At 39.4% G+C, this 27,871-nt stretch overlaps 1 protein-coding gene across 1 annotated transcript; it reads left to right on the top strand.

Moving 5' to 3' along the window:
* The first annotated feature begins 156 nt into the window (after nt 1-156).
* On the top strand, nt 157-21,609 carry EIF1AX (eukaryotic translation initiation factor 1A X-linked). Its single transcript, XM_032330352.1, has 7 exons — nt 157-424; nt 6,347-6,430; nt 9,168-9,271; nt 10,270-10,320; nt 13,151-13,232; nt 16,031-16,122; nt 19,345-21,609. Exons 1-7 carry the CDS (start codon nt 409-411, stop codon nt 19,348-19,350), a joined length of 435 nt encoding a protein of 144 aa, XP_032186243.1. The 5' UTR covers nt 157-408; the 3' UTR covers nt 19,351-21,609.
* The last annotated feature ends 6,262 nt before the right edge of the window (nt 21,610-27,871 follow it).

Here is a 27,871-nt window from a genome sequence, read left to right as displayed (position 1 = left end):
TCACGGTCCCGTGCCCCGCCCGTTCCAGCAAACTACTGTGAACGCTTCGAAAGCGCGTCACCACCTCTCTAACAATGGAGGGCGGGGGAGGGGGCGGGTGTCAGTTGCCCACGCCTGCGCCTTAGGGCCCGGGAGGGGTGGGCGGGCCAGCCGCCGTTCGGAGGCGGGGAAAAGAGACGCAAGCAGCGGCGACGCCATTTGCTGCGGCTGAACGTGAGCGCCGGCGGATCTCGGAAGAACTCGGTCGCGAGAGTCTCCCGCGCACGCGACCCGGCCTTTTTTGCCTGCTTGGTACCGCGCGTGCCACGCGTCGCCCCTGGGGCCCCTCGGAGAAGTCGCCGCTGCCGCCGCCGCCACCACCACCCCCAGGATAGGAGTCGGAAACGCCGGGAGGCTTCCGTCACCGCCATGCCCAAGAATAAAGGTAATGCTGCCGGAACTCCGGGACCACGACTCCGCTTGACCGGGTCTCTCCGGCCCTGCCCGCGGCCTCCGGGTTACCCAGGCCGCAGTGACCTTCCATTCCGCTGTGCCAGCACCCGGCTGCAGGATACACTCGCGGTTTGGGGCTTGGGAGAGGAGCTGGGAAGTTACTACTGTCTTCCAGTTTGGTCACATTGGGGTGGAGCCGACGCCATTTTTGTAGGGCCTCCTGCGGGAGAATGTGGGCTTTTGCTCCCGGTTCGCGCCAGACTGACCGCGGCGCGTTATGGTCCTGTGGGGGAGACCTCCCTGAGGCGGCCCGGGTTTCGCAAATGAGTGCCTTTGGCTTCCTGGGCAAAGAGTTAAGCCCTGAAAGCAGTTCTTAACTTTAAAAAGGTAATGCCTGCTTGAGTGACCAGGTACTCCTGTATGGGTTTCTTTATGGACAGTTGTTCAGTATTGTTGAGACTGCTCCGTCTCCCTTGTGAACAGTGGACGAAACCTTGATGTATATTTACTTATTTAAGGTTCATTTCTAGAGATTTACTCTTTCCCACCTTTACGGGTTTAACTTTTTTTTTTTTTTAATGGAACACTTGTTCCATATTTTCCCAAGTTTTCTACTTTTGCCTCATATCTTGTATTTAAATGGTGGGAATAAAGACCTTTTAGTTTTTTAAGTCCCCTCCATTTTGAGGCTCAAAGTCCACAAATTATTCGTCTCGGAGATAAATTTATTTGGAATTTCCAAAATGGAAGGTCTAATTTACCTGAAAGCAGAGGAGTTCTAAAGTTATTACCCTTTTTTAGACTTAAGAGGATTTCTGTCTTTTAAGTATTTTTATAATCTCTCAAGGAAATTGTATCTTATAAATATTTCTCAAGGTAATTGTGTCAGTAGAAACAGGGAAACATTGTATTTCCTTCAGGAGAGGAGCATATTACACAACCCACAGGAAGTTTCCTTTGGTTATTCATCCTTGAGACCCCTGCCCTAATCCAGGCTTACTTCTGTTCTCTTTGTAGCTGTCACTACTCATTTTATCCCGTGGGGTACTTGGTTGAGGTTCTTTGCAAGATTTGGTGCCGTTCCCTTAGGGCACTCCCCTGTCCTCAGAAATCTAACCTGCCGGTCCTTTTTGTAGCATTTTACTGCTAATTATTCTGGGTGAAACAGAGTTCTAAAAGTTTTCTTGTAACCTGTCCAATCCTTTATTCCTAAGTATCTTATTCTCATCTTTATTTCTAGTGATGAAATTTCCAATTCCCTCACTAAACTCTAAGCTCTAATGGACAATAATGCTGTCTTAATCACATTGAATTACTAGCATTTGACACTTAGTAGATGCTCAATAAATATTTGTTGGATTAAGTCATCTTCCTTTTGGTTGACTCCACTCTCAGATGAATAATAGGTACCCTTTGGTTTCCAGGAAACCGGACTTCTATGTTAAATCACATCTAGTTCACTAGCCTCTTTTAAGGTTCTATTCCCATGACATGGCAGTAAAACAGAGAGGGGAGTGATAAGGATATGGTTAATTCTGGTAAATTGGCAAGAAGTGAATCGTTCTTCTATAAGTAATATTTGAAGCATACAAAAAATATAGATAATACAATGAACGCCTGGGAGTTTATTACTCTGAACTTGACAATTAAAACACAGAATCATCTAAAGCCCTTTGTGTCCCCCTCTGCAATCCCCTTTCCCATGTCTTCCTCTGTTTTTGGAGGTAGCCCTCATTCTGAATTTGTCAGTTATCATTTCAGTACTTGTAAAATCAATCTGTTATGTTAGTGCTTTGCATGACCCCTGGGCTTTACGAGATGAGGTTTACTAATGTAGAATTAAATTCATGTTTGTTGTTTTTCTTCATTGGAAGAGCCAGAGGCCCTGTGAATATAATTTTAGTGATGGTATCACAAAGATATAAATTGCCACAAACTGTGTGTTGAATGACTTTTGCTTTGGACTCATTCTTACCAGCGTATGTCCTCTAGAATCCTCTTCATATTTTTAGCTTATTACCTCAGGAAAAAGAGTATCTTTTGGTCAACTCAAAAAGACTGGGGTAAGGAGCTCCCACACTTAAGAGGAAATTACTGCCTTCTAAAATTGCCACTCCTTTGGGAATGTCTGGACTACTCTTGATTGATTCAGAGATTACTCAAGTCAGGTATATAACTCAGTAAAGTTGGTAGGATCCTTGCCCTAATGGAACTTTCACTCTGGTTTGAAGATCTGGCATGAATGGCATGGAGCAGAACATACTTTCTCTGGGAAATTCGTTTTGGTGTCCCCTAGGAATGCCTCACTTACTGAACTCTAAGGACTTCTATGTGGGTCAGGAAATTACAGAGGCCCACCTGACAATAGTACAGAGCATTGTGAGACTGCCCCCAGGACAGATAAGATGTACTTGATTCTAGAAGTTATGGGTCTGACTTTGCAGTGGCCTAGTGCACACTCTTTATTCTGTTTGGGCTTTGAACCTTTTGCTGCTTCCAAGTTCTTCCATGAGTTCTTTAATATCACTACCATTTAACAGCCTTCCACGTTTTGAAAATGGGCACCAGTGTGGTTTTAGGTTCTGGAATGGGAACGAATGCTGTGGAGAGATACCCTAATGTGAGGGCCATGAACAACAACAACAAAGATTGGGTTTGAATCTGTTCACCCCTGCACACTGAAATATGTAAAGTGAGTTAGTTAATTCTCTGAGCTTCAGTGAACTCCCTGGTAACCTGGGGATAAATGACCTATTACTTCATAGGGTGATTGTGACAAGTAAATGGATGGCTTTATTGCATAGTGGCTAAGAGTATAGTGAACTGGGGTGGTGTCTTACTGCTCACTTCAAATCCCAGATCTCACGTTTTATGATATAGCCTTGCATAAGTCACTTAACCTTTCAAAGACTCTTGGGAAATGAAGACAAAATAGTACCTATCTTATAGGCATAGGCTTGTTAAGGGTGAGTTACTGGGACAATGAGAAATCTCCTTGGATTAAAGCATAAGATAGCGGAAGGTAGATTGTGTGTTCATAGGATGAGAGAGATATATTCTTTAAGGCGGTTATGTTGCCGCTAACAGAAACAAGGGTGTTGATTTAAGACCAACTTTGTAAAAAAAAAAAAAAGAAAAGAAAAGAAAAGAAAAAAATTTTGAGTAAATTTGAGCTTGAGAGGACAGAAGACAGTGTTTACTGGACCCATTCACTGGAGTCATTAGAAATAGGAGACCATTGTTTGGTTGAAATAGTGGGCTTAGATGTAAAACTATTAGCTTAGAAGGGATAGGTGAGAGAAAAATTAATTTCCTTAGAAAGTGGGTTAACAGAAGGTGGGAATTTGGAATTAATGAAGCTCCAGAGGAACAGGCATAATGGGGAGGGGGTTGGCTGGTAAAAGTCAAGAATAGTGCAAGTGGCCCTTTAAAAATCAGAAAAAAGGGGCGCCTGGGTGGCTCAGTTGGTTAAGTGTCTGCCTTCAACACAGGTCATGATTCCAGGGTCCTGGGATTAAGTCCCACATCAGTCTCCCTGCTCAGTGGGGATCCTGCTTCTCCCTCTCCCTCTGTCCCCACCCCTACTTGTGCTCATTCTCTCGCTCATGCTTTCTCTTCCAAATAAGTAATCTTAAAAAAAAAAAGAAAAGAAATCTGTAAGTTCCCCATCCATCTGGTCTTTTGCCCCCTCATAGTGTATCTATTGAAGAAAACAAATTGTCTTATTGAATCACCCCCACAGTCCGGATTTTGCTGATTGCATCTGGTTTGCACATTGCTTTTTATTGTTTTTTTTCCTGCATCCCACTATTTATTATTACTGTTAACATATAATGTATTGTTGCTTTTAGAGGTAGAGGTCAGTGATTGATCAGTCTTACACAACACCCAGCACTTGCCACAACACATACCCTCCCCAGTGTCCATTGCCCAGTCCCCCCATCCCCCTTTCCCCGCTCCTCTCCAGCAGCCCTTAGTTTGTTTACTGAGATTGAGAGCCTCTTATGATTTGTCTCCCTCTCTGGTTTTGTGTTGTTTCATTTTTTCCTCTCTTTCCCTATGCTCCTCTGCCTTGTTTTTCAAATTCCACATATCAGTGAGGTCATATGATAATTGTCTTTCTCTGATTGGCTTATTTCGTTTAGCATAATACCCTCTAGTTCCATCCACATTGTTACAAATGGCAAGATTTCCCTTTTTGATGGCTGCATAGTATTCCTGTGTGGGTGCGCGCGCTCGCACATACATATACACACATTTGTATCTTTGGGGTAGATACACAGTAGTGCGATTTGCTGGGTTGTAGGGTAGCTGCTTTTTATTGTTTGGTTTTTTTAATGGACTTTAGTCGTTTTTATTTTTTATTTTTTAAAATTGTATTATTTTATTCGTTTTTTAAAAAAGATTTTATTTATTTATTTGACAGACGGAGATCACAAGTAGGCAGAGAAGCAGGCAGAGGAGGGGGGAAGCAGGCTCCCGCTGAGCAGAGAGCCCAAATGTGGGGCTCAATCCCAGGACCCTGAGACGATGACCCGAGCCGAAGGCAGAGACTCAATCCACTGTGCCACCCAGGCACCCCTATTTTTTATTTTTTAAGATTTTATTAATTTGAAGAGAGTGTGCATGAGCTGGGGCAGGGTCCGGGTCAGGGGGCCCACTGTGGGGCTCTATCCCAGGACCTGGAGATCATGACAGCCCAAGGCATACTAACTCATTGAGCCACCCAGGCGCCCCTGGACTTTGTTTTTTAGATTAGTTACATTTGTAGGGAAATGAGTAGAAACTAGAATTCTCTTATTACCACAGCATGTTGTTAACATCTTACATGAGCCAGTATAAATACATTATTACTAACAAGTCCATAGGTTACTTAAGGTTCATTCTTCATGTTGTACATTGTGTGGGTTTTGACAAATGTATAATGACATGTATCTACCATTACAGTATCCTATAGAACAGTAATATAACTGCCCTGAAAATCCTCTGTGGTTCTACATATTCATTTGCCCTCCCCTCCCCATCTCATGGCAACTACTGATTTTTTTTAATACTATCTCTATAGTTTTGCCTTTTCCAAAATGTTGTATGGTTGGAATCATACTATTCGGCCTTTGTAGATTCCTTCTTTCCCTAAACAGTTTGCATTTAAGATTCTTTAGTGTTTTTTAGGAACTCAGGAGCTCATTTCTTTTTATTGCTGAATAATATACTCCCTTGTGTCAAACTGCAGTTTATTCATGCACCTACTGGAAGACATCTTGGTTGCTTCCAAGTTCAGGAATTAGTGCCTTGTGTTTTTAACTTCAAATACTTTGCTCAGTGAATCTTTCTTACAGGTATAAGATAAAACTCTCAAAGCAGCTGGAGTTGTTTTTCCCTCCACCGCAAAATCAGTGTATCCCATTCCAGGAGCTATAACTTTACCCCCACCCCCCACCCCAAGTCATCCTACTTGATTGAATTCAGACTTTTCATGGGGTGGTCCAATAAAAGAGGGAGCTTATTTATTTAGAGATTTATTGGTAACCCATATATCTCCCACCCTGGCCCTTGTGGGCTACTGTAGGACAGGTTCACTGAGAAATGTGCTCAACCAAGTGGTCATTATGGTCCAGAAACTTTGGCCGTTGAACACAGATATTCTCAGGGATCTGTATAATTCTATGTAATACTTTCTTTTAGTTTGTTGGTATTTTATGTGAGAAATAACCCAAAAGGAATTTCCCAAGAAGAGTAGGGAAGTGATGTGTTTGATATGACTGGAAATTGTGAACTTAATATGAGTGTGTGACCACATTAGGTGAATTTTTAAGTTTAAATGATTTTTTAAAGGCATGTTGTGAGTCATTTATTTCTTTAATACTGTTGTACAGATAATTAACATCTTTTTTTTTTTCTTTAAAACCATTAGGTAAAGGAGGTAAAAATAGACGTAGAGGTAAGAATGAGAATGAATCTGAAAAAAGAGAGTTGGTGTTCAAAGAAGATGGACAAGGTAAACGTTTCTGTGAATTTTTTTTAAGTAATAGTGTTTTTTAACATGGAATTTCAATGTCAAAACATGAAAGGTTAGAACTGTTCATAACCCTGAATGATTACATCCTGTGCCCCTCTTTGCCCTTCTCTGTTCCTCAGCCCTCCACACCTCTCTAGAGTGCCTCTAATCATTCCCTGGTGTCCTGTGTGCAGTGAGGATTGGAGGCGTTTCTGTAAATGTCTGGGTTTCATTGTTTTGCATGAACACTCATAATTAAGAATGAATTACACAGTTCAGAGAGAACTAAGCCTCAAAAGCTGAGGTTAACAGTTGGCATGATTTAGTAGACCTTTTTTGCTAGAAATGGTGCTACATAGTATTTTCATTAGACTGGATTTTTGAGGGATGAATTAGAGGCCTTCTCCACACTTCTCCAGTGCCATTAGCATATAATTTCAGGACATAGAATAGAGTGAAACTGAACAATTGACTTTTCTAAACGAAGATGCATAACACTAGTTTCCCATATTTTTGAGCAATTTCAAACCTTTGGAAAAGTTGCAGTGTTCATACAATGAATTCCCTTAAACCCTTCACACATTTGTGTGTGTGTGTGTGTGTGTGTTTCTTGAATGATTTTTTTTTTTTTTTTAAGATTTCATTTATTTGACAGAGAGAGATCACATAGGCAGAGAGGCAGGTAGAGAGGGAGGGGTAAGCAGGCTCCCTGCTGAGCAGAGAGCATGACGCGGGGCTCAATCCCAGGACCCTGAGATCATGACCTGAGCCCAAGGCAGAGGCTTAACCCACTGAGCCTCCCAGGGACCCCTCTTGAATGATTTTCAAGCTTGTTACAGACATGATACTTTTTTACTTTACCTGCTGTATTATGTTTCTTAAGAAGAATATTCTCTTACATAATCACAATAGAATTATCAGACTCAGATAATTTAACATGAATATATTATATATCTAGTATATAATCTATTTTTGAAATTTTCCAGTTATCCTCGTAGCTCCCAGCATATTTTAACAAAGAACCTTTTTTGATTATCTTTTTGTATAGAACTTAGGTGGATTTTGTTCATGGCTGTGTATATATAAGCCACTAAAAATGAGGCCTGTTTTGTGGCTAAAAGACCTTTTTGTTTCTTAGCTGTAGTTAGGCCTGCCTCCGTTAGCTGTTGACTTCATTATGACAACCACTACTTTTTTCATGTTTTTTTCCCCTCACTTTGAAAGAGAGGCTGCCTTTGAATTGACCCACAATATTGAGGCTCTAGGTGCGGTATAATCTGAGCAATCACTTCAGCATGTTAAACCCATGGTTGAGCCTTTCAGAGTTAGGTCTCAGTATACCTACAGACCGGTGGGTATTCTCTTAGTGGGTCAGTCTTATGTACAGCTTGAGTAAGCTAAAGGTTCTGAGGCAACATCCACCTCCAGTCTTCTGTCATTTAATGATAAGAGAAGAACAGACAGGCCCACGTGCAAGCTAATGCTCATCATCTTAGTTTTCCAAATGTCAGTAAAACCAGGGAGTTTCTTGGGTTTCCTTTTGGAAGGGTTTTGTTTAAAAGTTCGGCATTTTGCCTGAAAACATTTTTCTGGCTTTACAAAAACTTTGAATGATGACTTCTAATATAACAAAGACATTATTGGGGTACCAGGGTGGCTCAGTCAGTTAAGCATCTGCCTTCAGCTCAGGTCACAGTCCCAGGGTCCTGGGAACAAGACCCGCATCAGGCACCCTGCTCACCTGGGAGCCTGCTTCTCTCTGTCTTTCCCCACCCTCCCTCTCTCCCTCTCTCTTAAGTGAATAGGTAAATCTTAAAAAAAAATTTGACTAGAACAGGGGCACCTGGGTATTGCAGTCCAACTCTTGGTTTTGGTTCGGGTCATGATCTCAGGGTTCTGGGATCAAGCCCCGCCTCACAGTCCAATGTCAGCCCAGAGTCAGCTTTGGATTCTCTCTCCCTCTCCCCCTGCCCCTTTTCCTTCCTCTAAGATAAATAAATAAATCGAAAATGAAACAAAACAGACTAGAACACATAGGCATAATGGTTAGGAATAAATATGTGTAGTAAAATAAAGACTAGGGAGTAATAAACACTAAGCTAGTTATTGGTAGAACCAGAATCTAGACTCCATAATGTCCTTTCTATAACAAGCTATCTTATCAGAAATGCTTTAATTACATCTGTTCATTTTGAGTAAACAGAATGACTACTGTCTTCATAACTGTAGGCTTTACTTTTGGAGACCAAGGTGGCATGTCCCAAAATGCATATTACATCTCATCAATCTCTCTCATTTGGAATGTCTCCCAAATTTGGATCTCCTTTCCCTCAGATCTTATAAAGGCTAATTTCAACAATTTGGCAAATACAAGTAGCTTAATGTTAGGTTTTTTTTTTTTTTTCTTTAAGTTTTTTTTTTTTTTTTTGAGAGAGAGAGAGAACAAGCACAAGAGAGTGAGAGAGCGAGCGAGTGAGCATGATTGGGGGAGGGACAGAGAGAAGCAGGCTCCCAGGTGAGCAGGGTGCCTGACAGAAACTCCAGCAGACTCCTTGCTGAGCTCAGAGCCCGACACGGGGCTTGATCTCAAGACCCTGAGACCATAACCTGAGCTGAAACCGAGAGTCGGACGCTTAATGGACCGTGCCCCCATTCTAGTCAGTTTTGTGTGGCTTTTTAAGTTGCTGTTCTGAAAAGTTGAACAGTATCCTATACACTTTTGTTTTCCCTCCCCCAGAGTATGCTCAAGTAATCAAAATGTTGGGAAATGGACGATTAGAAGCAATGTGTTTTGATGGTGTAAAGAGGTTATGTCACATCAGAGGGAAATTGAGAAAAAAGGTAGGTGTGGAAATTTGTTTTACTTTAAAATTGTGATTAAGGTAGAAGATTGCTCCATAGTTTTTATGGGTCAGGGACCTCATTTTTGGAAGTTCCCCAAAGATTTCAGTAGAACAGTGATTTATTACCTATGATAAAACAGCCAACTCCTTGATGGTAATTTTTTATGGATTCCATTTAAAGACACATTGGCATCACCTATTTTTTTCTGCTCAAAATGTTTAACCTGAATCTAATCATGAATAAACAATCAACAAATCCATATTGAGAGAAACCCACAAAACATGGCCTGGCTCTTAATACAATGTTAATGACCTTAAAGGGGTGGGGAACTATTCCAGTTGAATGGAGATGAAAGAGACCTAATGGTTAAATGGGGTATGTGGCTCATGTTTGGATTCTGGTTTCAGGGTGGGGGAAATATTTGTAAAGAGTGTTAAGAAAATGTGAATAGGAATTACAGTTAGTGTTGTGGTGATACTAAATTTCTTCAATGGGCTGCCTTGGAAGGAATGATTAATCTCCCATCATAGTGGGTTTTGAGGCAGATATATTAATCAAGTTGGGTAAAAGTCCCTCAAACTCTGATTTTATATGGTTACCAAACTATAAAGGGGTTTTGCCAGCTTCTTCTTATGTGGGTTGGTGAAATGAAGAGAGGGAAGGCGATAAATGTACATTTCTAACTTTCTGTTCTCACATGTAATGGATGGATAACTAACCACTTGGAGTAATTCACTATTAAAAATTCCTTAATTTCTAATCTAGTCATTATTCTTTTGGAATTAATAAACAGTCAGGCTGTTAAATAAGATTTTAACACCCCAAATTATAGAAGATTTGAAACATCTCAGCTGCTTACTGTAGTATTTTTTTCCTATTCTAAATATAGGTAATTCACCCACAGTTGGGTGAATAGTGTTTTATGGAAAGACTGACTCAATGTTGCTTTGGTTCTTTATTTTTAAATATGACATGCAGTGACTTTTCTTTCATAGGTTTGGATAAATACTTCAGACATTATATTGGTTGGTCTCCGAGACTACCAGGTAAAAATATATATATGTATATATTTTTTTCTCATTTGTTCACTTGGTTGAATTTTGTGAGCCATTAGTGCTTAGAACTTCAGTCATGACTGTATTTGACCAGTTCCACCCCAGCATGCTGCTCACTATTGTGTCAACAAACATTTTATAAGGGCCAGTTAAGTTTTTTTAGGTATTATGCTAGATACCCTAGGCATCATGGTTCCCAAGTGGCCATTTTGTGGAGTCCGTGTTTTCACTATGGAAAAAATAACAGGCAGCGTGAATTTTTCATAAAGTTAAATGGCCTTTTTACCTTTTTTGATATTTAAAAAGTTCCCTTGTTTGGAATGAGTGATGTTAGTGGTGATTTTGTTTGTGTTCTTATTTGTTATAATAAAAATTTAATCTTATGGTAGACCTCCTGTGACCATTTTTCTTTTCTTTTTAATTCATACTTGTTGAAATAAAAATCTGGGAACTCTTACCGTAGTGGATACACCTGAATGAGCCAAGCTCCCATCCCAAAAATGCTTATGGCCTGGTAGTGAGAAGAGTGAGACAGGCACACAAGTAACTGCGGTAGAAACCATGATAGAAGTATGCGATCTAAATTTGAATGAGCACCAGGAAAAAATGGTAGTTGAATAATCTCAACTTGAAGACTACTCATTTTGGGTCTCTGTAGGCCATTTGGTTTCTCCCTGTTGGAACTCATCACCATATATTTAATCACATTGTGAGTGATGTTTCTGTTTTTATAGCCTTGATCCTACCTTGATTTTTTAAAATATATGTTCCAGAGTAAAGAATTAAAATCTTTACTTTAAATGATTGGTTCTCAACCATGAGTGAATTTTTTCCTCCAGGGGGCCATTTGGCAGTGTCTGGAGACATTTCTGGTTGTCACAACTGGGGGAGGCAGTGTCGCTGTCATGTAATGGATAGTCATGAGGGGTGGTGCCAAATATCCTACATTGCAAAGGACAGTCCCTACAACAAAGAATTGCCCAGCCCCAAATGTGAATAATGCTAAGGTACAAAAAAGCCTGCTTTAATTAATACCATTTTGGGATGCCTGCGTGGCTCAGTCGGTTAAGCGTCCAACTCTTGATTTCCTCTCAGGTCACAATCGCACCCTGCCTTGGGCTCCTTGCTGGGTGTGGAGCCAGCTTAAGATTCTCACTCTCCTTCCGTTGGCCCCCTCCCCCGCAAGTGTGCACTGTCTCTCTAACAAAACAAAATACCATTCTAATGTCCAGTTTCTTCTCTTAATCTTAAAAATAACCCCAGAAGTAGGAAGAATAGTTCTCTTTGATGGATAAGGAAACCCAAGATATGAAAGCATGTACAATTCTGACTATAAAATGACAGCCAAGACCAACTTTTTCTGATTCTTAGTCTTCCATAAACCACCTTCTCTACCCCTGCCACTTTAAGGGTGGTCCAGGGACCAGTGGCATCACTGGCTTTTAGGAACTTGTAAGAGATGTAGGTTTTTGGACCCCACTCCAGTCCTCCTGAATTGGAATATGCGTTTTAGCAATTTACCTCTGAACTTCTATAAACATCATAGTTCAAGAAGGACTGGTTTGAATCACACTGCCTTTGCATCACTGATCCTCTTTGAAGCCCTTTGGTCCTGCTTTTAGGTCCAAAGAACTTCTTGAAGTTGAAACAATCAGCTTCAACACTTTTTTTCCTCCTTAACTGAGTGGGATTCTTTTCAAATGGGAAAATGTGAACATTCTATGGCAGTAGTTTTCAGTGGGACATTTGCATCAGAAACACTTAAAAGGGCTTTTAAAAATACAAATTCATGAACTTCACTCCGCCTCTACTGATCTAGCTCCAGGAAATACAAAGGCTCCACTGGAGATTTCATTCGGTTCATATTCTAAGAACCTCTGATGCATGGAAAGGCATATTAATTTCCTTAGGTCATTACACATTACACATTTTTTTAGTTTGTTTAATCAACCCGTAAATTATGGTCCCAGGGAATTTTCGTATTTCAAAAGACTTCTAATCAAAGGATAATAGTAAACACTTAAAAGATTGGGTTTGCACAGTTCTGCCCTTTTTAAAGTGAGATCTGTAAATATCTTCCTTAAGCTTGTTGATCACTATTCATTTATGCATGTAGGCAGCTTTATACTATATAACCCTGAGGATGTTTTTTAGAAGGTAGGAGAAAACTTTATTTTTTAAAAGTTTTGTTTCTGGGGCGCTTGGGTGGCTCAGTGGGTTAAGCCTCTGCTTCCGCTCAGATCGTGATCTCAGTCGGTTCTGGGATCGAGCTCCACATCTGGCTCCCTGCTCAGCAGGAAGTCTGCTTCCCCCCTTTCCTTCTGCCTGCCTCTTTGCCTACTTGTGATCTCTTCCTCTCTGTCAAATAAGTAAATAGAATCTTTTTAAAAAGTTTTGTTTGTTTTGATACCTTTTTTTTAACATTTATTTGAGAGAGCGAGAGCACAGCAGGGTTAGAGGCAGAAGGGGAGGAAGAGGAACAGACTCCTTGCTGAGCAGGAAGCCAGATGCAGGGGCCCCATCCCAAGACCCTGAGATCATGACCTAAGCTGAAGTCAGGTGCTTAAAGGACTGAGCGACCCAGGTGCCTCTAATACTTTTTTTTTTTATTTTGATTCCAGTATAATTAACAATATAGTCATTCAGCATTTCCATATGTCATCTAGTGCTTATGACAACAAGTGCACTAGGTAGAGAAAACTTTAAAATGTGAAAAAAGGATTGTAACCACAGTGAGATTTAATTTTTTATCCACTTTGAAAATAATTTGGGAAAGACTATTTTGGCATAATTGGTTCTAAAAGTTACTTGTCTTTTTTAGGATAATAAAGCTGATGTAATTTTAAAATACAATGCAGATGAAGCTAGAAGTCTGAAGGCATATGGCGAGCTTCCAGAGCATGGTAATGTCTGAGTTACTTTACTAACCTGTCATATGGTGTTCGTACTTGGTGTTACTTAGGTGAAGGAATTTTGGTAGAATTTTGCATATTTACTTTTGTGCTTACATGGTTCGTTTTAAGTATGCCTGCTTCATAATAGTGGATACCTTAAGAAAAAAGTAACTGGGATTCTGTCCTTAATAAATACACTTTCTGGTATGGAGTTATGTTTTATACTCTGAACTTCTGCATAATACTAATAAGAGGATTACTTTTGTTTCAGTATTTATTTCACAATAACTTTCTCAAGAGATTGTCATTGTTCATCTACTTTAAATGTGAAGCAGGGATAGTACTTAGGTACTGTTGTCAATTTTTATAAAGTCAGTTTTCAGTTATTATCCTAGTATTAAAAGATCCTGTGGGATTTTTTAAAACCAATGTTGTCTCTCTGTTACCGATACAAAAGTTAGGTGTTTTTTTAAAGATTTTATTTATTTATTTCAGAGAGGGAGAGAGAGCAAGCATGAGTTGGGGGGGGAGGGAGAAGCAGGTTCCCTGCTGAGCAGAGAGCCCGATGTGGGGATCCATTCCAGGACACAGGGATCATGATCTGAGCCAAAGGCAGATGCTTAACTGACTGAGCCACCCAGGCACCTCAAAAGTTACGCATTCATAGGTGGTAAACTTAAATAAAACAAAAATAAGTCCTTCGTAACCTCACCAAAGGGGAAATGTACTTTACATACTATTTTGTAAGCCTAAGTGGCTATTTCATTTGGTGTTTTTCTTTCATTTTGTAGTGTTTTTTCTTCGTTTGGGCTTTCTTGCATATTATTATAAAAACAATATAATTTTACTTAAGCACGAAAATCCTCCAAAATTATTTACTTAACATTTTCAGTCTAGGAAATGCTAGTATATCGGGGAATGGAACCAGCACTTCCCAGTTCATTTTCATTGCTTAGGGATAAACATGATTTGACTCAAGTTTCTGATTGATGAGTCTGTCTGGTGATTGGGTGTTGTTAGCATGTGCTCTAACCAGTTTGAGGCGTAGTTAGAAGTTGTAAAGGTTTCAGAATTTGTGTAACTGGAGCCTGCTTTACTAAAAATATCTTTATGAAATAAATACTTGGGACTATGTCAACCCAAAAAGCTTTTGGACCATGAAGGAAACCAACAAAACAAAGTGGCAACCTATTGAATGGGAGAAGATATTTACAAATGATTTATCTAATAAATGGTTAATATCCAAGATATGTTTTTAAAGAAAAAAAAAAAAAACCACAAACCTCCTACAGCTTGGGGCATCTGGGTGATTAAGCATCTTCTTTCAGGTCCTGGGATCAAGCCCTGCATACGGCTCCCTGCCCAGCATGGGATTCTGCCTTTGCCCCTCCCCCTGCTCCTGCACATGTGCATGTTCTCTCTCTCAAAGAAATAAATTAAATCTTTTTTTTTTTACGGTTTTATTTATTTGAGAGCGAAAGAGAGATACTGACTAAGCCATGCAGGTGCCCCTAAATAAAATCTTAAAAACAAAAACAAGACAAAAAAAACTCCTACAACTGAATGCCTAAAAATCCTCCCAAATAATCCAATTAAAAATGGACAGAAGACCTGAATGGACACTTTACATAGAAGATGTAGAAATGGCCAATAGGCCTTGAAAAGATGCTTAGCATCACTAATCATCAGGGAAATGCAAATCACAACCACAGTGAGATACCCCTCATACCAGTCAGAATATCTTGTATCAAAAAGATAAGAAATAACAAGTGTTGGAGAAGATGGGGAGAAAAAGGAACCCTTGTGCACTGTTGGTAGGAATACAAACTGGTACAACCATTGTGGAAAACAGTATGGAGGTTCCTCAAAAAGTTTAAAAGTTCCTCAAAAAGTTAAACATAAGGGGGCACCTGGGTGGCTCAGTGGGTTAAGCCGCTGCCTTCGGCTCAGTCCCACATCGGGCTCTCTGCTCAGCAGGGAGCCTGCTTTCCTTCCTCTCTCTTTTCTGCTTGCCTCTCTGCTTACTTGTGATCTCTCTCTGTCAAATGAATAAATAAAATCTTTTAAAAAAAAAAAAAGTTAAACATAAAAATACCATTCAGTCCAGTAATTTCAGTACTGGATATATACACAAAGAAAATGAAAGCACTTATTTGAAAAAGTGTATGTACCCCTATGTTTATTGCAGCATTATTTACAATAGCCAAGATACAGAAGCAACTTGTGTCCACTGATAGATAAATGGATAAAGGATATGTGATTGATACACACATACAACTAGAGTATTACTCAGACATAAAAGCAAATGAAATCTTCCCATTTGTAGTAACATGAATAGACTTAGAGGGTATTATGCCAGGTGAAATAAATCAGAGACAAATACCATATGATATCACTTAGACTTGTGGAATCTTTAAAAAAAAAAAAAAAAACTACGAACAAACGAGAGAAAGACTCATAAATATAGAGAAGATATCCAATGGTTGTTGGGGGGCGGGGAGGTGGGCGAAGTAGGTGAAGGGGATTAAGAGGTACAAACTACCAGTTCTAACATAAATCATGGGGATGAAAAGTACAGTATGGGGAATGTAGTTAATAATATTGTAGTAACATTGGTGACTTGGTAACCATGCTTATTCTCGTGAACATGTTGTAGTGTATATAATTGTCAAAATCAACCATGTGCACTTGAAATTAATATATATGTCAACTATACTTGAATTGGTGTAACTTTGACTCAGCATTTGATAACAGACCATTTTAATATTATCTTGGTTATATGAGTGTATTTGTTATTGTTTCTTTAGCTAAAATCAATGAAACTGATACATTTGGTCCTGGAGATGATGATGAAATTCAGTTCGATGACATTGGAGATGATGATGAAGACATCGATGATGTGAGTAGATGGATCTTATATTTTCCAACTTTTGTTTCTGAATTATCCACAGAGAAACCAGCTTTTTCTCCTGTCTTCCTTTTTTTTATAGTTTTCTTTTCTTTTTTTTTTTTTTTTTTTTTTTTTAAGATTTTATTTACTTATTTGACAGACAGAGATCACAAGTAGGCAGAGAGGCAGGCAGAGAGAGAGAGAAAGAGGGAAGCAGGCTTCCTGCGGAGCAGAGAGCCCGATGCGGGGCTCGATCCCAGGACCCTGAGATCATGACCTGAGCTGAAGGCAGCAGCCCAAACCACTGAGCCACCCAGGCGCCCCTCTCCTGTCTTCCTTTAAACTAAAAATGTTGAATACTTGAATTAGGGTGTATTTCAAGACTTGTCCATGAATTAAAATACTCAGTATTATTTAGAAGACAGCTAGTCAAACTTATACTTTGAGAATTCTTACAGTCTTTTCAACATTTCTTCCAGAAAAGATCAGTATTTGCTTTGGCGATATGAATGCTAGGCATTGGAATCATAACTTGTTTAAAAGTATCTTAAGAGATAGCTGTTTCTGAATTTAGCAGACAGTTGTAAGAAATAGAAGATCTCAAAGAAACATGCCTTAATTGAAATACTGGTATATTAGAAGAATCTTTTTTAAGTAGCTTGATATGGAACATTGGAATTACAACATTTTTTTAAAAGATTTTGTTTAGTTTTTTGTGTTTTTTTTTTTTTTTTAAGAGAGAGCACATGCGAGGGGGACAGAGGGAGAGAGAGAATCTGAAGCAGACTCTGCCCTGAGCATGGAGCCCAGTGTGCGGGCCTCAATCCCACAACCCTGAGATCATGACCTGAGCTGAAACCCAAGAGTCAGATGCTTGACTCACATGCCCCAGAAGGTCTCAGTTTTAACAAGGCTTTTAACATATGTTGTCATTCCAGGGGTCCCTGGGTGGCTCAGTCAGTTGAGCATCCAACTCTTGATTTCAGCTCAGATCATGATCTCAGGGTTGTGGGATCGAGGCCCCAGTTGGCCTCCACGCTCAGTTCTGCTTAAGACTCTCTCCCTCTCGGGACGCCTGGGTGGCTCAGTTGGTTGAGCAGCTGCCTTCGGCTCAGGTCATGATCCCAGCGTCCTGGGATCGAGTCCCACATCGGGCTCCTTGCTCGGCAGGGAGCCTGCTTCTCCCTCTGCCTCTGCCTTCCACTCTGTCTGCCTGTGCTCGCTCTCGCTCGCTCTCTCTCTGACAAATAAATAAATAATCTTTAAAAAAAAAAAAAAAGACTCTCTCCCTCTCTCTCTGCCCCTCCTCTACATGTGTGACCTCTCTCTTTCTAAAATAAATCTTTAGAGACCTTTCGCCAATTATGTTACTTCATTTATTGGATATGCATTGTTGGCAAACTCTTGGTTTGGCGTTGGTGTGTTTTAGGAAAATGTATTTTTTTTCTGAACGGTAAAGCAGTGATGCTCACAAGAATAAATGCCTTTTTTTTTTTTTTAAAGATTATTTATTTGATAGAGCTCACAAGCAGGCAGAGAGGCAGGCAGAGAGAGAGGGGGTAGCAGGCTTCCTGCTGAGCAGAGAGCCCCATGCGGGGCTCAATCCCAGGACCCTGAGATCATGACCCGAGCCGAAGACAGGCTCAACCCACTGAGCCACCCAGGCGCCCCAGAATAAATGCCCTTTTGCTGTTACAGTATTTAAGTGAAATTCATACTTAGTTTCTGGCAATATAAATTTATTAAATAATTGGGGTAGTATTATAAGTTACTCTTAACTCCAGTTTGGGCTCTTTTTCAACTCCTTAAAATAAAAATGTAGTTGAGAGCCAACCTATGTATATAAATCTAAAAATAATTACTCTAATGTTTGGTTTGATTCAAAGATGAAATTTTATTATATCTGGGGCATTTATTCCTGACTTAGACTGTGTGACATGATTACCAGGGCCTTTCAAAAGTACAAAGGCTGATCTGCAGGGAGTCTGAATTAGGCATCACAAGTGATACCCACTACCCAGGTTCTATAATTAATATTTTTTTTACCTGATTTATCATATATCTAACTATATCTTTATTCATCCATCAATCCATCTTATATTTTGATGCATCTTCAGACCACTTAGAATACTCAGGGTGAATTAAGGATTTGAGTATATATCCTCCATGTGTATATGCATTTCTGAATTTTTACATAAATTTGTCTTTCTTTTTTTAATGTATGTCCCTTTAGAGACCCTGGGCCACAGAATTCTTGTGACTGACTTGTTAATGATACTTTGACAGTAGATTTATTGATTATATTCTGTGACCAGAACCTGACATGAAATTGTGTTGGAAATAAAGGGGCAATCCAAACATTTTTAGAGCTGGGGTAGGTCTCTTTCGGAAATTAAGAACCAAATCAGAGAACACTTTTGAGTATGAATTTGAATTTGAATACACAGAGGTGATAGGTTGAGGATCTAAACAAGGTTAAGATTTTCTAAGAAAAAAACTGAATCTGTGCCAGTGATTCATTAGGACTGGACCCAGTATGCTGGCATGGAAAGAGATGGTAAAAGATGGTGGATACCAAAGGAATTTGAGTTATCTTGAACATTTTGCAAGGGTTGCTTTATCACCAGAGAACCCTACGTTTCCAAGACATTTCTTCAGATTGCTTATAGGTAATGCTAGTTGTTTCTAAAACCGGGTTGAGAGGAGAATTTGGTTACTGCCAGACCCCTCTCTTTCTCAGATAATACTCCTGTGTGTCTGCTTCCACCCCAGAACAAAAAAATCTCTTATCACTAACAAAAAAGGGAGGAGGTACTAAACTTTATTAAGAATATTTTGAATGGGGGCGCCTGGGTGGCTCACTGGGTTAAAGGCTCTGCCTTTGGCTCAGGTCATGATCCCAGAGTCCTGGGATTGAGCCCAGCATCAGGCTCTCTGCTCAGCAGGGAGCCTGCTCCCCGCCCCCCTCTGCCTTCCTCTCTGCCTACTTGTGATCTCTGTCTGTCAAATAAATAAAATCTTCAAAAAGATATATATATATATATATTTTGCATGGCATGACATTCTGAAGGAGGTTGTTAAGATTTACTGGCAACAAACCAATGGAGAAAAACCCAGTGTATAGAATTTCCTCTTCAAAGGTAGCCTTAGGGTGTGCAAGGCTCCCCTATGTGGTAGACTGCTGGAAGATAAGAATTCTTTTGTTTGATCTGATGTTCTTTTCTCTTCCAGATCTAAATTGAATTCAACATTTTACATTCCAATTTCTCTGAGGATTGTTCCCACAATTTGGATTTTGGCTGTGACTTGTTAAAGAAGATTAAAATTTCATTAGCATGAATACAGTTTGTTAAAGCAGACTGATTTGTTTCTAAGGTATTTCTTTAAACACTGGTAATGCTGAATTCTCTTAAGTGAAAAGTTAAGCCGCCTTTGTTCTTTTGATGTTTTGGAGCTTATGGGTAAAAGACCACATCTACTATTTTTAAAAAGTGGGGGGAAATGCATTACTCCTTTTCCTACTTTGGCCGCTTCCCATAAGAAAATGAATCTTTTGAATAAACCGTTTGCCCTACACTCATGGATTATGATTAAGCCCTAACTTTGACTAGCCTGTCGACTGTACAGTGACTTTCTGTATATTCCAGTTACTTCCATGTTCCCTTGAGATTTTGATACAATTTAAAGGAAGCAGAACTCTGCATTTGGAGTAAAAAATGATTAGGTCAGTTTTTCATATTTAAGTAGCATGTGGCTATTTTTGTACTAATTTTGATATCATGTACATTGTTTTCATGATCTTATTTTGCCACTATAAATGTATCAACAAAAAAGCATTTCCAAAATGCAGGTTTTAGAACCTAGGTTTTAATAGCAATTTTTAATTTGTAAGGTTAGTAGTTATAGGAATTGAACAGTAGGTGGCACCCAGTTATCCTGACATTGAAACGTTGCTATAGTTGTCAGTTTTTTTTTCCTTACTGTGCATAGGAAATTTCCCAAACAAGAAGACTGTTTTGATCATATGCATGTATGTAGAATATTTTTAAAGAACAAAAATATTGTTAAAAGTGTCATTCTATTTCAGACGTCATATACATATAAGCTACAATTTTGAGTGGTTTATAAACTCTTGAATTATGTATAAATGAAAATTTAATTTCCTAACAGTTGTACAATTTAAGCCTTTTTCAAACTATCCCTAAGCTGTAAAAAGAGAAGGGAATAACAATTTACTGAAAAGATGGTTTCTCATTTCTAAATGGAAGAAGTACAGCTGAGAAATAAAGACAGTGTCATGCTGCAGAGTATATTATACCCTTACTTTGTGTTTAGGATATATTTTATTGTGTGTAAAGATTTGTTTTGCTTATATTTTATTGGGAATTTGGATTTTTCCCTTACTCAGTTTCTGTTCTCAACTCTACCAAGATGAAATTAAGGGCGGGGCTATTTAGACCTCACTAGCCACATTGAAATCTTAAGCAATGAAGAGTTCCATCATTAAGGTTGTGAAGCTTTTATTCTGCCGGTCTCCAGAGATGTTTTCAATGACGAAAAGTACTACAAAGGGAAATAAACCTTCATGTGGCTTCAAAAAATAAGCAAATCTTCTCTAATCTCATGTTTATTTGTAAGTGTGCAAACTCTGGAATCAGAACCTGAGGTACTATAAAACATTAAATCAGAGAATAGAAATGAGTAGACAGTTGGAATTCATGTTTCTTATTCTCTGGAGTTCTGAAGACTTACCTAGGTGGAATGCATCCGAGTCCATGGGCTGGTTTTTAAGACTTGTAAGAAACTAGCCTTGAAAAATCAACTTAGTGATTATCTTCATCAAAATCTAAACTTCCTAAGATATTTAGGCTTCTGTATAAAAAGTGTTTTACTAAATTTGTGGTGTATATGTAGATCCTTTTCCCCTGTTGTTTTACCAAGAATGTTGTAACTCTGTCTGTGGTACAGTTCTTGGTAGGGATGGTACAACTCACACATTACTTTGTCTACTTACCTCCTGTAACAAATATGGTTTGTCCAAAGAGTCTGAAAATTACAAGTATGGCCCCCATTCATGTGGGTGTTAGTGACAGTTTTTTTCCTTGCCTATGTAGTAAGAGCTTAATCTAGTGCCATTGCATCCTGGAAAATCTCAAATCATAATGATTATAAAATGGTAAAGTTATAGGTCATTTGCAACACTCCTTGGAGGGATTGTTTTACTAACTTTAATGTGAAATTTGTATAGTTTCATTGATTACATTTCAAATGAGAAATGGAAGTGGTCCTTAGTTGGTGTGTTTTGTTTTGTTTTGTTTTTTGGTGTGTGTATGTGTGTTTTTCTGTTGAGTTTTTGTTTAAGGTTTTTTTCCTGTGGTTTTTTTGTTTTGGGGGGGGGGTTTGGCTTTGGGTTTCTTTGGTTATATTCTTTGATTTCGATAACACAAGGCTATGAGGTATGCCCTGAAAGAAAATAAAATGTTTGAAATCCAAGAATAATTGTTCTTCCTGCTAAGCAGGTTTAGTAATTATTACTAATGAATTTGATGGGCTTGCATTTTTCATGCAGTGTTGATTCTACTTCCAGTTAGAGTATAAATAAATTGTATTACTAAGGTGGCTCAACAACCAAACCAAGCATTTGTGTGAAAAAATACTTGCCAAGATTTAATTGCTTGACTGTTGAATCTTTTCTGAACTTTCAGCCTCTTAAGAGACCACCTCTTAAGGATCCTGTAAACTATGCATGATGAAAATTCTTGTATTTTATTAAGGAATGGCCATTGGTTTAATCACCACAGTTACAGAACCATGGCTGTGAATATAGTTGGTTGCAAAACTCCTTGTGACTTGTAGTTTAACTTAATCTCATCTATCTTATGTAAATAACTAAATTATAGGATGGTGAATAACATCTTTAGTAGATATAAACTGTCAGTACTGACTTCAGAACAACAGAGTAATCAAGTTAGGTAAAAGCATGTTTGAAATAAAAATAGCTATCTGGATTTATACTTTATTTCCTACAGATTTTAAAGTAGCCAGTATTAACTGTAGCTTGACAGCATCAAAATGAAAGTGAGGTTCTTTATGTTACTTGTCCTAACAATTAAGACTCATATTGGTAGGAGATGTTTAGATCTTTATCCTGCTTCGCAAAAGGAGTTTCATTTATACTTTTGGACTCCCATGAACTTCTACACACCACTTTTGTGTTTTTGATTTACCATAAGCTGTCGTTCTTTTTATCCTTGCTTATTTCTTCCTACTCAGAAAAGAACAAAATATTCATACTACAGCTGCATTGAGATAACTCCTCAGGTACAGAGTGAACAACCAAGGAATTTGGAAAGTATTGGAGTGGGTCTTCTCTCCCACCACAGCTGCTGGGAACTTAGGAGGCAGTGTGATCGAGGGTGAAGAGAGCATGGGCCCTGTGGTCAGGAGGCCTGTGCCCCAACCCCCACTTTGCTCTTAACCTGCAGGTGACTATGGGCACCTTCTCTCACTTGTGTGAATTTCAGGCTCCTTACCGTAAGAATGGAGGTGATGAGAGTAGTACCTACAGAATTGGCGGGGGACTAATTACATCTCTGTGTGTGTATTGCACCTAGTGCAGTGTCTGCTGCTTTTCACTCAGTACCCAGGACTGTATAAGATCAAATATGCACATCTTTTATATTCTCTATTTACCATTTCACTTACAGTCTTTAGTTCCTATAATAAAAGAAACTTGTAGAATATATATATTCATACATTCATGTTGATACAGTATTTAATTGTTACCACCCTCATTTAATTCAGCATTAGACTTAACAAGTCTCTAAATTGCTTAAAGATGGATGTTTTGCAAAATACCAACTACTCTATATTTCTTAAGAGAAAGTTTGTAGTTATTAATATTGATAGCTCTGGTCATATTTCGTTTCTTAAGTCTAATGAGTCCTTTTACTATATAGATTCATGACAGCTAATTAGTATTGACTGGTTTGGAGGTTTGGACTTATGTAAAAAAGATGGATGCAAACTATTACAATTAGAAAATAAAATATGAAATAACTTTTAACCGTATGCAGTCGATTCTTTACAAACTGTTTGACCTTTTTTTTTTTAACTATTTAAACTTAAGTTCATGAAGATGCTCTTCTGAAAACCAGTCGTGATTGAGGGAAAATGTATACTCATGTTTTATTTTTCTGGTTTTGGTTGTTTGATTTGAATGAATACATTCAGATTTCAAATATGGGGTTGCATTTTGTGGGTGAGTGAATTTGTTACAAACCTATGCAGAAGATGTTTTCTAATGGTATATCACTTCTCCTTAATGACCTCAAATTGCCAAAATCACATTCAGCAGACTTTAATTTTTGTACTGCAGAGACCCATGGATGAAGCAGATACCCTCTGGTCAACTTGTTTACCCCCACCCCCACCAGCTTGCTCACTTTTTTAGAAATGTCTTTTCAGGGTGTCTGGGTGGCTCAGTCAGTTATGCATCTACCTTTAGCTCAGGTCATGATCCCGGGGTCCTGGGATCAAGTCCTCCATCTCCTGCATCATTCTCCCTGCTCAACAGGGAATCTGCTTCTCCCTCTCCCATTGCTGCTCCCCACTGCTCATGCTCTCTCTCTGTCAAAGAAAATATTTTTTAAATAAATTAATTAAAAATAAAAATGTCTTTTCTGTTTGAATCGAGGCTTTATTCAGTTCACAACTTGATAATGAACAGATCAAAAAGTAGAGACAAAATATGAGTTAAGTCCCTATACCTGATACTCCATTGCTCATTTGATCCACTGGAATATCAGGTATAGAATTAGTTGGATTTTTGCAAATTTAATAAAAATCAATGCATAGTTTTTATTTTAAATACCTTAGAAATGTAAGAATAACTTTTGTTAAGAAAGGTTATCAGAAGCAAATACAGAAACTCAGTCTTTAAAAAGCCAACTTTTTAAAAAAGATTTTTATTTGACAGAGATCACAAGTAGGTAGAGAGTGGGGGGGTGTGGAGCAGGCTCCCTGCTGAGCAGAGAGCCTGATGCAGGGCTTGATCCCAGGACCCTGAGACCATGACCTCAGCCAAAGGCGGAGGCTTAACCCTTTGAGTCACCCAGGCGCCCCTAAAAAGCTAATTTTATAGGGCACCTGGGTGGCACAGTTGATTAACCATCCGAATCTTGGTTTTGGCCCAGGTCATGATCTTAGGGTTGTTAGCTCAAGCCCTGCATTGGGCTCTGTAGTCAGTTAGGAGTCTCCTTCAGGTTCTCTATCCCTCTGCCCCCTTAAAAAGTACACACCTTTTTAATATTGCATGTGACAAAGTAGAAAGTGCTACATAAAGCACTTCTACATACCATGAACAGTGTAATAGTTGTCTTGAGGAAAGACCCTTGTGTGATTGAGTTGCAAGCTGTATTAGCCACTGTTTTTCATGGAACACTATTTTTACTTGACTGACAAACCTGGGTTTGTGGTTAACATTTTCTCCAAAATGAATGAGATGAGGCTGTTGCCCCCAAGGGGAACTGGTAGAATTTGTTGGTGTTAATAAGATTTAAGCTTTTTAAGCAAAAATTAGAAGTTTTGAAAAACTAGGATCGATAGCTTTACAACTTCACAGTAAAGATTTTAGAGATTAGTGATGGTATTAATGAATGACTTTTAAAAAAATATTTATTTATTTATTTGACAGAGAGAGATCATAAGTAGGCTGAGAGGCAGGCAGAGAGAGAGGAAGGGAAGCAGGCTCCTTGCCGAGCAGAGAGCCCAATGTGGGGCTCGATCCCAGGACCCCAGGATCATGACCTGAGCCGAAGGCAGTGGCTTAACCCACTGAGCCACCCAGGTGCCAATTAATGAATGACTTTTTAATATTAAAGGTGTTGACATTTGGAAGATCTTCATAGCTGAATCAACCAGTATTTTCTAAGTGATCAGTGGATTTTTAATAGAGTGGAAAGAATATTGATTCAGTTTTAGATTCCACATTGCTGCTAACCTTGAAGAAATTACCATAAGTCAAGATTGGGTGTAGTATCAAAAGAACATACAGTTACCTGAAGGGGCTATGAGAATGCTTCTCCCTTTTCCAACTGCATTCCTGTTGTTGTTGTTAAAGATTTTATTTATTTATTTGACAGAGAGAGATCACAAACAGGCAGAGAGGCAGGCAGAGAGAGGAGGAAGCAGGCTCCCTGCTGAACAGAGAGCCTGATGTGGGGCTTGATCCCAGGACCCTGAGATCATGACCTGAGCCGAAGGCAGTGGCTTAACCCACTGAGCCACCCAGGAGCCCTGCATTCCTGTTTTAACCAAAAGAACTACTACAACACATTAAGTAGAAAAGTAGATCTGAGACTCCACTATTAAGCCAAACTGTAAAGAGACTTGCAGAAAGGTGAAAATGCCACTGTTAATATTTTTGTTGTTACTTTTCTTTAGAAGTATATTATTACAGCATCAGGTTAGTGAATTAATACTAAATATTTCTTAAATTTCTAATACAGCAATATCCGTGGATATAACCCACAAGTGAACTTGTCCTTTCAAGGAATACTGTTGCCTATATTACATTTGCACTAGGAAGTAAAAATGTATTAAGTTGTGGAAAACTTGGGGGTGCCTGGCTGGTTCAGTTGGTAGAGCATGCCACATTTGATCTTGGGGTCATGAATTCAAGCCCCAGGTTGGGTGTAGAGGTTATTTTTAAAACAAGTTTTGGGGACGCCTAGGTGACTCGGTTGGTTAAGCGACTGCCTTCAGCTCAGGTCATGATCCTGGAGTCCCAGGATCGAGTCCCGTATCAGGCGGTGAGTCTGCTTCTCCCTCTGACCCTCCCATTTCTCATGCTCATTCTCTCTCACACACTCTCTCGAATAAATAAATAAATAAATCTTTAAAAAAAAAAAAACCCAAGTTTTAGAAGGGCACCTGGGTGGCTGTCGTTAAGCATCTGCCTTTGGCTCAAGTCATGATCCTGGGGTCCTGGGATCAAGTCCCACATCCCCACAGAGTACAGGGAGCCTGCTTCTCCCTCTACCTGCCACTCCCCCTGCTTGTGCACTCTCTCTCCCTCTGTAAAATAAAATCCTAAAAAAAAAAAAAATGGAAATCAACAGGAAAAAGATAAGTAGACCAATAAAAAGATGGACAAGGATTGAATGGGCAATCAGGGATCATGTGGGTGGCTCAGTCGGTTAAGCTGCCTGCTCTGGACTTCGGCTCTGTCCTCTGCCAGGAGTCTGCTGAAGGATTCTCCCTCCCCCTGCTTGTGGGCTCTCTTTCTCTATATATAATAAATAAATACGTTTTTAAAAAGTAAATCAGAATGAATGACTAATCTATATCTGATTTGTATACAGCTGCAATGAATAGATGTTGACGATTCCAAGCAAGGAAAAACAGTGATAGCTATTGTGCAATATCATTTATATAAATTAAAACCATGCATATCTTCACAACACTATATATTTAGAAAATAGAGCTACAAAAATAAAATAGTGAAGTGCCTATGACTGGAGGAATGGAAGTGGGAATAGAAAGGAAAAAATAGAATGAAACCAGGATGAAATGCTATTCTGGTATGTCAGCAAGACAAAAACTGAAGAGTTGGATTAATTATGAACTACTACTACCCCAAGGTCTCTAAGGGAAAAAGGGGGAGGGCAGTGAAGATGGCTCCCATGCCCTAATTAACTTGGCTCAATCTTAACTTGGGTTAGAAACTTTTTTTCTTTTTTTCTTTTTTCTTTTTTTAAAAAAGCCAAGGGACCAGCTTGCACTTGCCTGCTTTCCTGCTCATTTCTGTCTAAGTCCCCTTCTGGCTTTCTCACCACAGTCACACCCTATTCCCTGTGCACCTTTGGGAGTGCCACCAACAAGTTCATCTTGTTTTTCTGCCACAAAGGGACTCTCCAAGCTTTTCACTACTAATTCAGATGGAGGTTCCTGAGGGTTCCACTTTGGTGGGTTTTTAAAAATTCGTATAACTTACATATTGTGAAGTTCACCCATTTAAAATGTAAAATTTAGTGGTTTTTAGTATACTTATGGAGTCAACCATCACATAATCTAATGAATGTTTTTATCATCCCCAATAAAAATCTTGTACTCTTACTCAGCTTAATTCCGTGTTTTAATCAGGCATTTCTCCCTCCCCCAGGGGTGGGAGTTAAAACCTCAGAGGGCTGGTCACTGTCCAACAGAGAAATGTGCAGCCTGGGGCCCCACTGAGATCAGTTATCACTTGGCTGTACCTGAGTAAACACCTGGAAGCTTGGACTGGCGCGATGCAGACATCTTTTTCAGTATGTATGTCTTTGAGAAGGTGAGATGCTCATGACCTCCACTCCCGAGGCTACTACACGTTTAACAGTTTCTTCAAAGAGAGGTTGTCCTGGGGCGCCTGGGTGACTCAGTGGGTTAAGCCTCTGCCTTCAGCTCAGGTCATGATCCCAGGCGTCTGGGATCGATCTGGGATCGAGCCCGGCATCGGGCTCTCTGCTCGGCGGGGAGCCTGCTTCCTCCTCCCTCTCTGCTTGCCTCTCTGCCTTCTTGTGATCTCTGTCAAATAAATAAAATCTGAAAAAAGAGAGATCATCCTCGCAGAGATTTCTCAACTGCGCATTATTTTCCCCAGGGAAGAAAGGATCCATAGTTCCTACGACTACATGCCCCTGCCCCACCTAGGTTGACCAGTGAGCTTAGCGTAGTCCTGTCCGGGGTGGTGCGCGTCTTGGCTGGGTTGCCCATCTAC

This window comes from Mustela erminea, chromosome X (genome assembly GCF_009829155.1).
Source record: "Mustela erminea isolate mMusErm1 chromosome X, mMusErm1.Pri, whole genome shotgun sequence".
Taxonomy (NCBI): domain Eukaryota; kingdom Metazoa; phylum Chordata; class Mammalia; order Carnivora; family Mustelidae; genus Mustela; species Mustela erminea.
This window is presented reverse-complemented; position numbering and strand designations above follow the sequence as displayed.